This window comes from Nylanderia fulva, unplaced genomic scaffold (genome assembly GCF_048542155.1).
Source record: "Nylanderia fulva isolate GAGA-0341 unplaced genomic scaffold, ASM4854215v1 Scaffold35, whole genome shotgun sequence".
NCBI lineage: Eukaryota > Metazoa > Arthropoda > Insecta > Hymenoptera > Formicidae > Nylanderia > Nylanderia fulva.
The window spans coordinates 1,017,066-1,030,438 of NW_028190422.1; the positions used below are offsets into that span (position 1 = coordinate 1,017,066).

The window sequence follows — 13,373 nt, forward strand, 5'->3', positions numbered from 1 at the left end:
GCGCCGATTTTGCCGAAACTGCGTGTTTGTTGGCGAGCCTGTTTCGGACTGCCGCGCCGCCATTTTCTGTTATAATTAGTTCTACGCTTTACATTCCGGAGGCTACATCGAGAGTACGAGACATGTCCTCTGCAAGCGGTGACGAAGCCGAGCTCGCGCTGGTCGAACCAGGTAAGAAAGAAATTCCGTCTAAAGAATTGTCGATCAGCCCCCGATCGATTGCCAGAACCCGTTGCCGAGGCAATCGTACGTCCTCGAAGACGAATGCGCTCGGCGTGATTTGCCCAGCCCACAAGACCGCCATTTCGAAGTGGCGTCTTGTATATATAGGCGATACAAATATTTCATTTTTATCTCTCCAGTGAGGCGTACCAGATCGGGTCGAGCCCGAAAGACGACGGTGGTGGCTAAAAAATCACCTGTGAAGAAGCTCCTTGCCAGGGCGACGCGCTCTCCCAGAAAGATTCACGAGATCGAAGAGCCTGAGGTAGAGACATCAGACACAGTTTTTACAACCGGCATTAATTAGCGTTATTACTGATTAACTTGGAGCTTTCTTATCTGTTTACTGAATTAAGTTCAACTAGCGAAGCATGCTAACTTCTGACTTTCCATATTTAATTATATTTAGAGTTATAATTTGAAGAAAGACATCTGTAAAGCAGTTTAATCCAAAGCTTTTTGGTGTAATTTTCAATATTATCTGTATGTAATTGCAGGAAGAAGTATCTACTATGGAAGAAGGCATAATGGACAGCATGCCTGAGAATGGAGTTCAACGGCTATCAGATATTATCGTTGAACAACGCAGTGAGGAAGATACTCCCATGTTGCATTTGGAACTGGAAGATTCTGAAGATGCTAATATACATGAGATAAATATAAATCAGAGCGAAGAGATAGAACAAGATGTACAAGATATGGTAAATATTATAGGAATTTAATTTTTTCTTTTTTTTTATTAATCTTTTTTGTTCATTGAGAAAAGAACATTTTGTTATTTTATCATTATATCAATTAATAGCATAATGTAAAATATCTGCAAATATAAGTAAATATTGTTAAAATTATTGATTTGTGATACAGGGCCATTCAAACATAAGATCAGAAGGCATAATTATGGAGGATAGTAGCATGGACAAAGTGGAAATGCTGAGCGAAGACATTGAAATGGAGGGTCAAGACATCGGTAATAATGATTCAAATCAGCAACGTGTGCTGTTTGATTTTCAAAAAGTTATTAATGAAGTTAAAGAAGCCATTAACGGCAATACAATGACGATCCTAGAAACAGAAGAGGTAGATTCGGAAATATCCACGGATACTGCTACCAGAATTCAAGTTATGGAAGTTGAGGATTCAAAACAAGAAATGTCGGAAGTTGAAGACACAGTTATGAGCAAGATAGAACCTGATATGGAAATATCGCAAAGTGATTCTCTCCCGCGTATAGAGATAACTGAAGCCATTGAGGACGATGCAAATGAGGATGCGAAGAAAACGGAACCTGATATGGAAGCAGTGTCAGAGGATGAGCTACCAAATGAATCCACAGCAAAGGTAAAATTTGTATTACATTTACAAATAATATAATTAACACTTTACAGATAATATAATTAACAATTTCATAGTTGATATAATTAACATTCTATTTTATACAATAAATGCACAGGAGCCTGAAACTGAAGCAGTTTCTGATGAAGAATTACCAGTTGCTGCCCCAGCGGATTTGGGCGAAACCGAGTCTGTATCTGAAGATGAATTACCACCGGACAGTGAGAAAAAAAGAAAAGGAGCAAAGTTAAGCAAAACACCTGAAAAGAAAGCCAAAACAGAAGGCGGAAGTGAGTATTATTTCTGTAATATCATAATTTTTTAATAGTATAAAACTGATTACACTGATTATATATGTTTACGTTTTGTCACACATTTCTTGTATTTTTAGCAAAACGAAAATTGAACGTAGAAGGAGAATATGATCCGAGTTCTCCAACATCTGAGAACAATGATGAGGCACCTGCAAAGAAAGTCGCTTTATCAAATGAAGCAGATGCAGGAGATAAGCAAGAGACTAAGCCAGCATCACCAAAAAAGAAAACATTGCCTGAACTAGAAAAGTATTGGAAAGCCGTTAACGAAGATCCCTCTGACTTCACAGGATGGACGTATCTTTTACAATATGTTGATCAAGAAGTAAGTAAAAGATCACATGGAAATTTTACTTTATCCTAAAATTCATTTCTTGTATCAATCCTTAATTATTTTTAATACCCAATTTCAAGATTAAATAATAGTGTAATATCACAAAAATAATTAAAAATGTGTATGATACACATAAATCATTAATAAATTATGAAAAATTCGATTTTTTTATCACAGAATGATGCGGAAGCTGCACGCGAAGCGTACACCAAATTCTTGGAGCGTTACCCGTATTGCTACGGTTACTGGAGAAAGTTCGCCGATTACGAGAAGAAGAAAGGCAACCCCGAAAATGTCCAAATGGTGAGTACAATTATATGTTACATTCATTAGGCTATCTCTCACACATATGATATCATTATAATATTAATCTATAATGAAAATAGCTCGAGTTAGGAAGACGCGTGGGCAGTGTGCACGCACATAAATATGGTTTTCCCTTCCAACAGCATAGCACGTCTTGCGGCACCTATTCGACTCTCTTCGTTTATCAAATAGTTATTTATTTACTTATTATTCTGCGATATCTACAAAAAAAATGCTATATTACATATTTTACTGTCTTATCGATATATATCAATTATGATACGTATGTTGAGCGAGACGATGAGCTAGTTGTTTCCAATTTATTTTGCGAAGCGCCTTACCGTGATAAAAAAATTGTGTTATATTTACTGTAAGCATTTGTACACATAGCTTACTACAGAAAGTATTGTAAAACTTAAGCATAAGATATATGCGCTAGTCTTACTTTATGTAAGTAAGATATGTCGGGTTGGGTGTTAAGTCAAAGTCAGAGACAAAGACTTAGGACACGTGCACGTGCCAGAGAGGGAACAAGAGAATGTGGCGGAAGACACAGTGGCGTCCAGATTGGAACACCCCCTGACTTTTAAGGTGAATGCACAATGCTCTGAAATCTCTGTGTTAATTAAATCTTTTTATTTACAGTACGCGTACGATATGTGAGTACACGTTGCTAAAAAGAAAAAACCATAATGCTTAACGAAAGCTAAAAGAAACATAGGTATAAGATTTACCCGCCGATAAGTCCAACCCAGTTGTAAGCTGTTCTAAAATGCGATCTGAAAATCCATTATCACAGGTGTTCGATCAAGGTCTGAAAGCTATTTCGTTAAGTGTCGACCTATGGCTTCATTACATCAACCACTGTAAAACCGTCCACGAAAAGGATGAAGAAAAGCTCCGGGAGCAGTATGAGAGGGCTATACAAGCTTGTGGACTTGAATTCAGGTAACAAATTTAAAAATTTCTTTTAAATGCATTTAAAAATATAAATATTAATCATTACGATTTTATCAAAAATAGTTAATTTATCAGTTTAATATTTTAGTTGCAACAAGCAAATATAATTCTAATGATAAATGTTTAGCAGAGAATGATCATAATTGTAATCTGTAAAACAGATCGGATCGTCTCTGGGAGAGCTATATCAAGTGGGAATTGGAGGGGAAACGTTTGAGCAGAGTGACAGCACTGTATGATCGCTTACTGTCGACGCCTACCCTTGGCTACATCTCCCACTTTGAGGCATTCCAGGAATTCGTATCGTCCAATCTGCCGAATCGTATCCTAAGTGTTGATGATTTTCTTGCGCTACGTGCTGAAGTGAAGGCTCTTCTCAAGTCGGACGACACCACCGCGACATCCGCTGCCGATGACGCGCCACCCGGTGAGGAACCGCCACCCCACGAAGTGCCGCCTACCGACGAGGAGACACGTGCCATCCGTGAGAAGATCATTAGTAGCAGACGCAAAATGCATAAGGCGAATGTCAACGCGGTGGCAGCGAGATGGTCTTACGAGGAAGGGGTGCGTATCACACATTCAATTGCATTCAATTATTTATACTCTAAAAAACAAAAAAATATATGTAAATATTAAATGAGACTTTTCAATTTCATTGCATTGAAATGCTGTAAACAAAACTCACATTTCAATTCCTCTCACTGTAGTTCTAGAATTACCTATTCACGCAGTAATATGGATCCATTGTAATCCAAAAGTCAATCTTTTACAATGTTTTACATAGTAAGTAAAAAAATATTTTCCGAATTAAAAGATCTCGAATAAATTGAACAAATTCACACATTGAACAGATAAAATTTAAATTAATTAAGATCTATAAGACAATAATTGTATTGCATGTATGATTAACAGATAAAGAGACCATATTTCCATGTAAAACCATTAGAACGGTGCCAATTGAAAAACTGGAAGGAATATCTTGATTACGAAATTGAACAAAAAGATCAAAATCGAATAATTATATTATTCGAAAGATGTCTTATTGCCTGTGCACTTTATGATGAATTTTGGATGCGAGTAAGTAAATATCAATGTATAAATATCTTAATTATACAAGTTATATAGTTGTAATATATAAATTTATAAATTTTATACATTTGCGATTTTTTTTCTTTTGTACAGTTTGTACGCTACTTGGAGTCATTGAAGGGTGATAACACAGAAAAGATACGAGATGTATATTCAAGAGCTTGTATGGTACATCATCCCAAGAAACCGAATTTGCATTTGCAATGGGCGATCTTCGAAGAGGGTCAAGATAACTTTGAAAAAGCCGCCGATATATTAGAGAATATCGATAATGCATTACCAAATATGCTACAAGTGGCGTATCGACGAATAAATTTGGAACGTCGTCGCGGAGACTTGGAGAAAGCGTGTACATTATACGAAAATTACATTAGCAATAGCAAGAATCGGACAATTGCTAATAATATTGCTGTGAAGTACGCGCGGTTCCTATGTAAAGTTAAAAATGATGTTGACAAAGCAATTAAAGTATTAATGAAGGTACATCAAAATAATTTTTTTATCAACTACTGCTATTACATGTGTGCATTTGGCGAGATTAATATATTGTCGCATTACTTACAGGCCACAGATAAAGACAAAGATAATCCTAGACTGTATCTGCAGTTAATAGACTTGGCAATGCAACGAACACCAGTCGACACTCTAGAAATAGTAGGTTACATGGACATGTTTATAGAAAGAGAACATGCAGATCTCGAACAGAGAGTGCTTTTCGCACAACGTAAAGTAGAATTCTTAGAAGATTTTAGTCCTGACATTCGACAAGTGTTGAAGGCTCATGAACAATTCCAGAAATGTATCAAGCAAGCGAAAGAAAGGAAGAAGACGAAGGGTGACGACAATAAAACGTAAGTGTTTTGTAAAGAGTCTAAAAAGAAGACATAATTAACAAAATAATTAGAAGCAATATTATCTTACAAAATACTTATATACTAATTTAAACAATATATTTACATAACTAAATTTAATTGGCTCTGTAATAATCAAATAATAGAAACTAATAGGGCTAATAAGAGCCGATATCCATGAAAAGAAGGGAACCGAAACGTTGAATAAATAATGGATGATCTTAGACCTATTTTGCGTCCGTTTATTTTTAGTACATCTCTCCATGGACATCGGCACTTATTAGCCCTATTAGTTTCTATTATATGATTATTATAAATATAACTAATTTATCATTCCTGTTTTATTGAAATTGATTAAAATAATTATACATTATATATATATTTACAGAATTTGTTTATATTTATATTGAAATTGTACTTTTAATTAAAAAATGATAATTTAATAAAAATGATTATATAACGTTCATGTTACAGCGATTCTTCGCCTCCAAAGAAAGTGAAAACTGATCAATCAAATGTGCCACCTCCTCCGTCCGTGGGTTCACAATCTTCATACCAGTACAGCAGCGGTCCGAGTGGGCCGTATCAATCGCAACAACAATTTCAGGGTGGACAGTATGGTGGTCAGGGTGGTTATCAACAGGGTTACCAGCAGTATCCACCTCCATCGGATCCCAATTATGCCAATTATCAAAATTGGCAGTACGGTCAAGGCGGACCACAAGCTTATGGACCTTACAATCAGTGGGGATCTTACAATTATTATTAATATGAATCGTATAATCGCTCTTAAGGCTTCTGAAACTTCATTGTTAACTGTATGTGTCTGTACATTCTTCAGTGTTTTATTTTTGCAAATATTTAGAAATCATCAGAGACAGAGAAATTATTAATTACATTTAAGAGTATCATCTTGGTATCCTTACATAATAAGAACTTGTATATCAGTCTGTTTCTGTATCAATATTTGACGTCTTGCATGAATATCATGTATATCGAATAAACTGTATACCTGTTAGCAGAATTTTACTCCTGGTACGACTTGTATTTTTTTATTCTTGTATTTCTTCATTCAAAGAAAATTAATTATCCAAATTTAATTCTTATAAAACTTCAATACTAATAATTTTACATTAATTTGTATATTAAAAATTAGAATATTTTATATTAAAGCAAAAAATATCTTAAATACGGAAGATTAAATATAAATAAGAGTAGATCTGCTACTGGTATGTACAGATTTTTAAATATATGTGTAATATGCATATATGTGTGTGTTCACTTTAGAGTTCATTTACAATTTCACAATACTAACTGTTGGATGTGAAGATAAATTTAACAGATTATATGTCTATGACTCTTAATAAATTATAATTCTACAATAACTATTACATAACACACACAAAGTTAAATAATTTTTGTATCTTAATGTTTTGGAACATATTGGTTTGCATTACAAATGATAACATACCAAATTTCTATAAAGCATTATTGATTTTATTTTATTTTTTTTTTTTTTTTTTTTTTGAAAAAAACAATTATTGCAGATTTTAATTTTCTCTATTTTTCCACATGCAAAATTTCATCATTATTTGCTACTCATTACAATTTTCGAACAAGTTGTTAATCAATTTGGGATATTAAAAGTAATTTTTATGAAAAATGTGCTTTGTATCATTTTAAATTTAAGATTTTTCAACAAATAAAAAAATTCGTTACTTTTGATGCATATGAAGTTTATATGAATTAAATTTCGATAACATTTGGTAATTATTTTTTGGTAATATCTGCTAATTATTTTTTGATATTAGTTAAATCACGATGTAATTATTATTTATTTCTACAAATAGATGAATGTCTACTGATGATTATATATATGACATAAATTTACAATTTTTAAATTTTGCGATTAATCAGATACATTTTGATCTCGTATATCAATATAATGTGTATTGTGTACTTATAATTAGAATTGGAAATTTAATAAAATTAAATAATTTCTTTTTTATATAAATTTTTGCGCTTTAATATAAGTAAAAAAATGTATACATAAGAGAATTTTATAAATTAATCTCAAATTTATGTTCATTTTCGTACACACATGATTATTATTACAGGTTTAATAACACTAATTTTGGTTTTGAATATATTTACTCAAATATGTTAAACATTTCGAATATATTAAATTGACATAGTTTCATATATGTAGTTGTCTTTTTATATTGCACTTAATGAAGATGGACTACTTGTTTTCTTATTTCATTGATACTTTCTTACAATGATTTCCTCTCTAGTCTATTCTTTGATTGAATTAACAAATCGTATACAAAACTATTCTTCAAAATCTATATGCAAAGCTGCAACTTTGTTATAAAAACTTCTAAAAAATGCTGGCTGCCTCTAATAAACTTAAAAATTACAAAATACATAAATGTCTTCAAGATGTATTTTACGCTTTACTTTAATTTTTATCTTTTAAAATTTACTTAGTAAAGTTCTATTTAACATTTAATATCTTTAATTGTTCTAACTTCTTAACATTGTTGCATGATAACATACTTTAATTATTTATATATTATTTATTTTGCAAAAGATTTGTAGAATATCAGCAAATTACTATATAGTCTTGAATTTTTCAACAAATAGGATTGTCGTAAACGATTATATCGTTTCCACTTCAGTATAAGTATGCAAAAAATTAAATTCTGCTCCCAATTGATTCTTGTGTATATACTTAACTAACTCCAGATGATTCATACGCTTGCCAAATACTTACAAAATAAGCTGAATCATATTTAGTGGATACTATAATACATATAAATTGCGAAAATAAGGTCAAGTCGCACTTATCAAATATTTGGCAAGTGAACGGATCCGATAATCGACATTTAAAGTTAGTAAAAAATAAAAAAACAAGATATATATATGTCTAATGTATAACTTCGTTTAGAACGAATATATATATATATATATAAGTTAATTGTCATGAGTAACTTATTCATATAGTCAATTTCAATATTAAACAACCAGGGCGCTTGTAGCCATCATATTAAGTCCGCAAGTGCCATCTCCGCGATAAACTCTATAGTATCCTTGTTCGCCCCAACGTTTTCCCCAGCTGTTCTTGATGACCCAATATGGTAGCTTTTTGTGGAAGAGTGGATAATCTAAAAGAATATTACATTAAGTAACGTTTGCAAACGAATTTTTGAATATTGGATTAGCAGAAAAGAAATATACAAACAAGTACACCTTGTTCCAACTTCTTAACAGTTTGTTAAAAACCATTGAGAAATAAATACATACTGCTGGTGCCATATCCTACGATGAGCACACCGTGGTCCAAATTCTTGGGATTGCATAGGAATTTAAAGGGATGCGATACACCGCCGACGTAGAACTGCATGGCGTTAGCGTTGATGCCGATAGAGATCGGGCCGTTCTGCACCAGCCACTGCGCAATTTGCGTCTCGTTCGAGGTGATATTGACAGCGGAAGCCAGTTGTACCTTGGCCAAACTTTTCTTAAAGTGACACTTCTCGTTCTCCGCCTCGTACGGATAATCCGACTCCAGCTCGAGACCACCCAGTTTCTCGATGGCTCTATATGCGTTATCCGGTAGACCGCCGCTGCAGCCTTCATCCAGATCGTCGCAGTCGACAAGCTCCTGCTCGGACAGAGACAACAGCTGACCGTGCTTGATCGCGTACTGGCCTTCGACGTTGCCCGTAACTGAGAAGGCCCAGCAGGAGCCGCACATTCCCTGATCCTTCACCGCGGTCACCGCGCCTTTCTGTCGCCAGTCGAAACTGGGTGGCAGCTCGACATCCGGAATCTCGGCTGTACGTAGAGGAATATCGTTCTCCGATCGCAAATCTGGTCGCAAACCAAGATAACGCCACCGGAACTCTTCGCGCGACACATCAGCAAACATGTTGACGCCGTAGCGACCAGTTCCCTGTTCGGTTTTACGCAGTAGCCGTATGATATCGAGATTCTCGCGGAATATTCTGAATCGCAGGTCTCTCTCCTCCGACGTGGGATACGTTCGATTGTAGGTCGCCACGAACTCGTTGAACAGCTGCTCGGTCCTCACGTCCTCGGCGATCTGCAGCATCTTCTGGTTGTAATTAAGACCACGTAGATTCCGCTTCTTTCTGCTTCTTTCTGTCGATGGCGGGGGACATGTGACCGTTATTTCGGGTGAACCTTGATCGAGCCACGGTCGTGACCACACGGATATTAAACAGTCTTTTACTTCACTTCCGGCCTGCAACTGGCAATTGTTTTTAGTGCCCTTCGGGCAATCGCTAGTGCCCAACTTGGCCTTGATCTTGTAAAGTGTACCAGCGACTACTTGAACGCTCGCCTCGCTGATTTCCACTATAAGTGGTTCATTAGGATCGTTCGATTCATCGGAAACTTTGCGCAGTGCTTTGTTGGCATAAAGTTGAATTTCAGGATCATTTATAGACGTCGGCCTGGGTGCACCGGCTATCCCTCTTTTCGTTACCGATCGTTTTCTTCTATTAATGACATCTGTTCTATCATTCTCCTTCTCGAGCATTAAGTTCTCCATGGAAATTTTCTTTCGTTGAAATTTTTCCTCCTTTACAGGTTCGCGCGTATCAGGTGCAGCATCTTTTATATTGACAGGCAGATCAAAATGCTCCAAGAATTCCCCAAATTCCTTTGCTTTGTCCGTAAAACCCACAATTTTCTCGTCTTGCTGACTTCTGTTCAGTATTACTTTTACGATCGCAGGTTCCGTCACTACGGCTTCCTCAGAACGCTTCGAGGGCGTCGAAGATGGCGCGTGGGTGTAATTGTCGAGCATATCTTTCAAGTCTTCATAGGCATCAGCTACATCGGAGTGGGACGACGATTGTCCTTCATTATATTTGACCGTCACCAAAGACTGACTCTCCAGATCCGGCTGCGGAGACTGATTACTAATATTGGCGCGAGAATTTTCCTCATCCGTGCAATTGTTCCTGATGATCTTAAGAGACATCGGTTGCCACGGTTGTTGTTCAAACGTGACTAAACACAGCTTAAGCGAATTGGATGTTCGCAACGGACAATCCTGTTCTTGTTCCAGGGCATTCTTCAGACACTCAGACTCGCCTATCAACAGCAGTAGCTGATACTGTATTATATTGGATGAAACTGGTACCGAGCGAGTAACTTTCACGATGTTTATCAGCTTATGCTTGTAATCGCTCGTCGTTTGCTCGTCTATCGATCTCAATGCTTGCTCGCCAAAGACCAGGAAACTCGGCAGATTCGGATTCAACTCGTACGGACAGCCTGGACAGTAATTGCTACCAGGAGCGCGCACAGCAATGAACGGTCTGATGTTGTCGTCGCCAGTCTCCTGAATTTCGTGACTCAATTCGACGCTTCGATTGTTATTCACCTGTTCGGTCACGCTCTCCTGAGTGGTCTGAGAGTCTTCCTGATCCTGATAGCTCTGTTGCTCCTGCGACGTGTCATTCTGCGCTTCGGCCGTGTAAAAGTACATGCACTGAATAGAATCATTCAGTGCCTCTACATCGTCCTCTACATCGCTATTTTGTTTCAGATCAATTGTACAGGCCTCCCTGGGACAAGACTCCACTCCACATATTGGGTTCAAGTAAAATGTGAACTTGTATAGCTTGTAAGGCGGCTCCTCCTGTAATGATAATAATGGAATTAGCTGTACGTTAAATAAAATACAAACTATCATAATAAATTGATTTTATCCCAGATAGATTATTATGATAGGAATAATAAAACACTATTTATTATTCTAGCTATTATAGTAATTATTATGTCATTATAATATGAAATAGAAATAAATTTTGTAAAATCAGTAATCTGCTACGTAGTAGCACTCTTTCCACATATTTCTTCAACCGAGTAATATAAGTTAGTCTGATAACCCAGAATATTATCTCAGTTTATCGTTGCCTCAAAACGCACAAAAATATATACATTTGCATACATTAATGCACAAATATATATGCATATATCTGTAGGAATACATGTGTGTTGGTCAATCATAAAAAATGTTATCTTATCCAAGTTTATTGGGAGTTTTGGTTTAAAATCACACATATTACTCAAGGATAAGTTTACAAGAACCTATAACAGAGTTACACATTTTAGTTTCAAATAAAACAAAATTCCTTTTTGTTTATTTTGTATGACTTTTATCTTTTCATAATATAGGAAATTTATATATCAACTTATGTATCAATTTTTAATATCATATAGAACGTTATATCTGAATATAACATTCTGTAAATAAATTTCCACTAATAATTCTCTTGAGGATTAATATAAAATTAAAAACAATACTTTTATCTTCTTTTTTTTAAATATTAGAAACAATATTATTTTGATTCTTAAGAAAATTATTCATCAATTACGTTTCCAGGAAAGAAAATCTAAATATAATAATTATGCAATCATCTGATGCAACCACTAGTTTCTTATATCCTTTTGCGCTACAAGAAATCTCTCATGAAAGAGACATTATACAAAATATTATTTCAAGATTATTTTCAAGAGAAGAACATATATATATTTATACATTATGTATATATTAATTATATATTTTTATGTAAATATAATAGTATCATCTTTTACATATTATGATTATCACCATAAACTTGAAGTTAAAATATATAAATAATCTTTCATCGCAGATTGATGTTACATACTGCAGTAGCTTTTGTAATGCATTATATTTGAAACAAAGTCTTTTTCCTCACTGACTGTCACCAAACAAAGAAAGATTGAATCATCATCTAATATAAGCTTTATGACAAATCCGATCATCTTGGAAGATGACCAAAAAAAAAAACCAAGAACATCGCAAAATATCATACTTGACATCTCCGTACAACATAATATAACATGAATTTTTTTCGCGAAAATCTGCGAATTGCATGGGCGTAACTCACCAATTCCTGTGCATTTATCATATGGCCGCTGCTGTATCTGTGATGCGTCGGTGTATGTTTATTCAGGGCCTTCCACGCCTTCATCCACAACGTTCCTGGCACCGCTTTCACCGGGATATTCACCGGGTTCGTGCGGGCCGTCTGCGCGAGGACGCACACCAGACAGAGGAGCGCAAAGCCCGCATGACTTATTTGTTTGGCCATTTTGCAGGACGCGCCGACTCGCGCGTTCTAGCTCGTTCGATTGCTCGCGATGAACTGAAGAGTGATTGTGTATTACGATCAGCTACAACATACTTGGCTGCACACCGAACCGATTCTCATCCGCGTTCGTTCGTGACTGACTCCAGTCGATTCCAGCAGGGGTCTGTTCCTTTTGGTTGCGCCGCGTTTCGCGAACCAAGATACGACCATATGTAACAATAATAATTCACGCTGAATCACAAATGTTCTCTTGCACGTCACGCTTAAGATGATGATCAAGAATATGTATTTAGCCAATTCACAACTGGATCTAGTGCAATCAAATAATTTAACAATGCGTTGAATGCGAGGAAAAGTTATAACTGCGCATCATGTGAAATTAGATCTAATTGTCAGATTTAATCTCGCATGCAACTTAGTTTTTTTCGCACGCAATATCACTTAAGAAAACATAGAAGAGATAAATAATCTGAATACAAAATATTTTTTTATATTAAATAAGGAAGAAATATTGTTATTTCTTTAATAGCGTGATAATTGTCACTTGGAATAATTATCTCTATATTGCATGCTAATAATTATATCTATTATTTTTTATTACCTCTACATTATTTTAATTCTAATAAGTATTTTATCAAGAAGTTTTTTGATATATTATAATTTTCTAATTCTGTGTATTTTACTTGATTCTACATTCTAGATATATTAATATGACATTTCATATTTATATTCATATTTTATCGTACTTGGAAAAAAAAGATTTATTAACATACAGAAAATAATGAAAAAAATGTACAATAGTTTA

The 13,373-nt window shown here is 35.1% G+C and overlaps 2 protein-coding genes across 3 annotated transcripts; one reads left to right on the top strand and one right to left on the bottom strand.

Annotated features, from left to right (window-relative positions):
- The first annotated feature begins 22 nt into the window (after positions 1-22).
- Prp39 (pre-mRNA processing factor 39) lies at positions 23-6,435 on the top strand. 2 transcript variants are annotated; one of them, XM_029307743.2, is made up of 14 exons: positions 23-171; positions 363-487; positions 720-923; positions 1,087-1,189; positions 1,289-1,560; positions 1,673-1,844; positions 1,946-2,193; positions 2,380-2,505; positions 3,308-3,456; positions 3,630-4,035; positions 4,384-4,548; positions 4,654-5,040; positions 5,125-5,411; positions 5,886-6,435. In XM_029307743.2, exons 1-14 carry the CDS (start codon positions 123-125, stop codon positions 6,178-6,180), a joined length of 2,988 nt encoding a protein of 995 aa, XP_029163576.1. In that variant the 5' UTR covers positions 23-122; the 3' UTR covers positions 6,181-6,435. The 2 variants fall into 2 exon arrangements, with proteins under 2 accessions (XP_029163576.1, XP_029163575.1); XM_029307742.2 differs by having other exon boundaries at positions 85-171; positions 1,087-1,560.
- A 1,108-nt stretch (positions 6,436-7,543) lies between these two features.
- On the bottom strand, positions 7,544-12,903 carry LOC114935029 (uncharacterized). The gene is made up of 3 exons (XM_029307784.2): positions 12,365-12,903; positions 8,718-11,088; positions 7,544-8,578 (listed from the first exon to the last, which is right to left on the bottom strand). The coding sequence occupies exons 1-3, from the start codon at positions 12,566-12,568 to the stop codon at positions 8,430-8,432; spliced, it is 2,724 nt and encodes a 907-aa protein (XP_029163617.2). The 5' UTR covers positions 12,569-12,903; the 3' UTR covers positions 7,544-8,429.
- Positions 12,904-13,373: the final 470 nt, after the last annotated feature.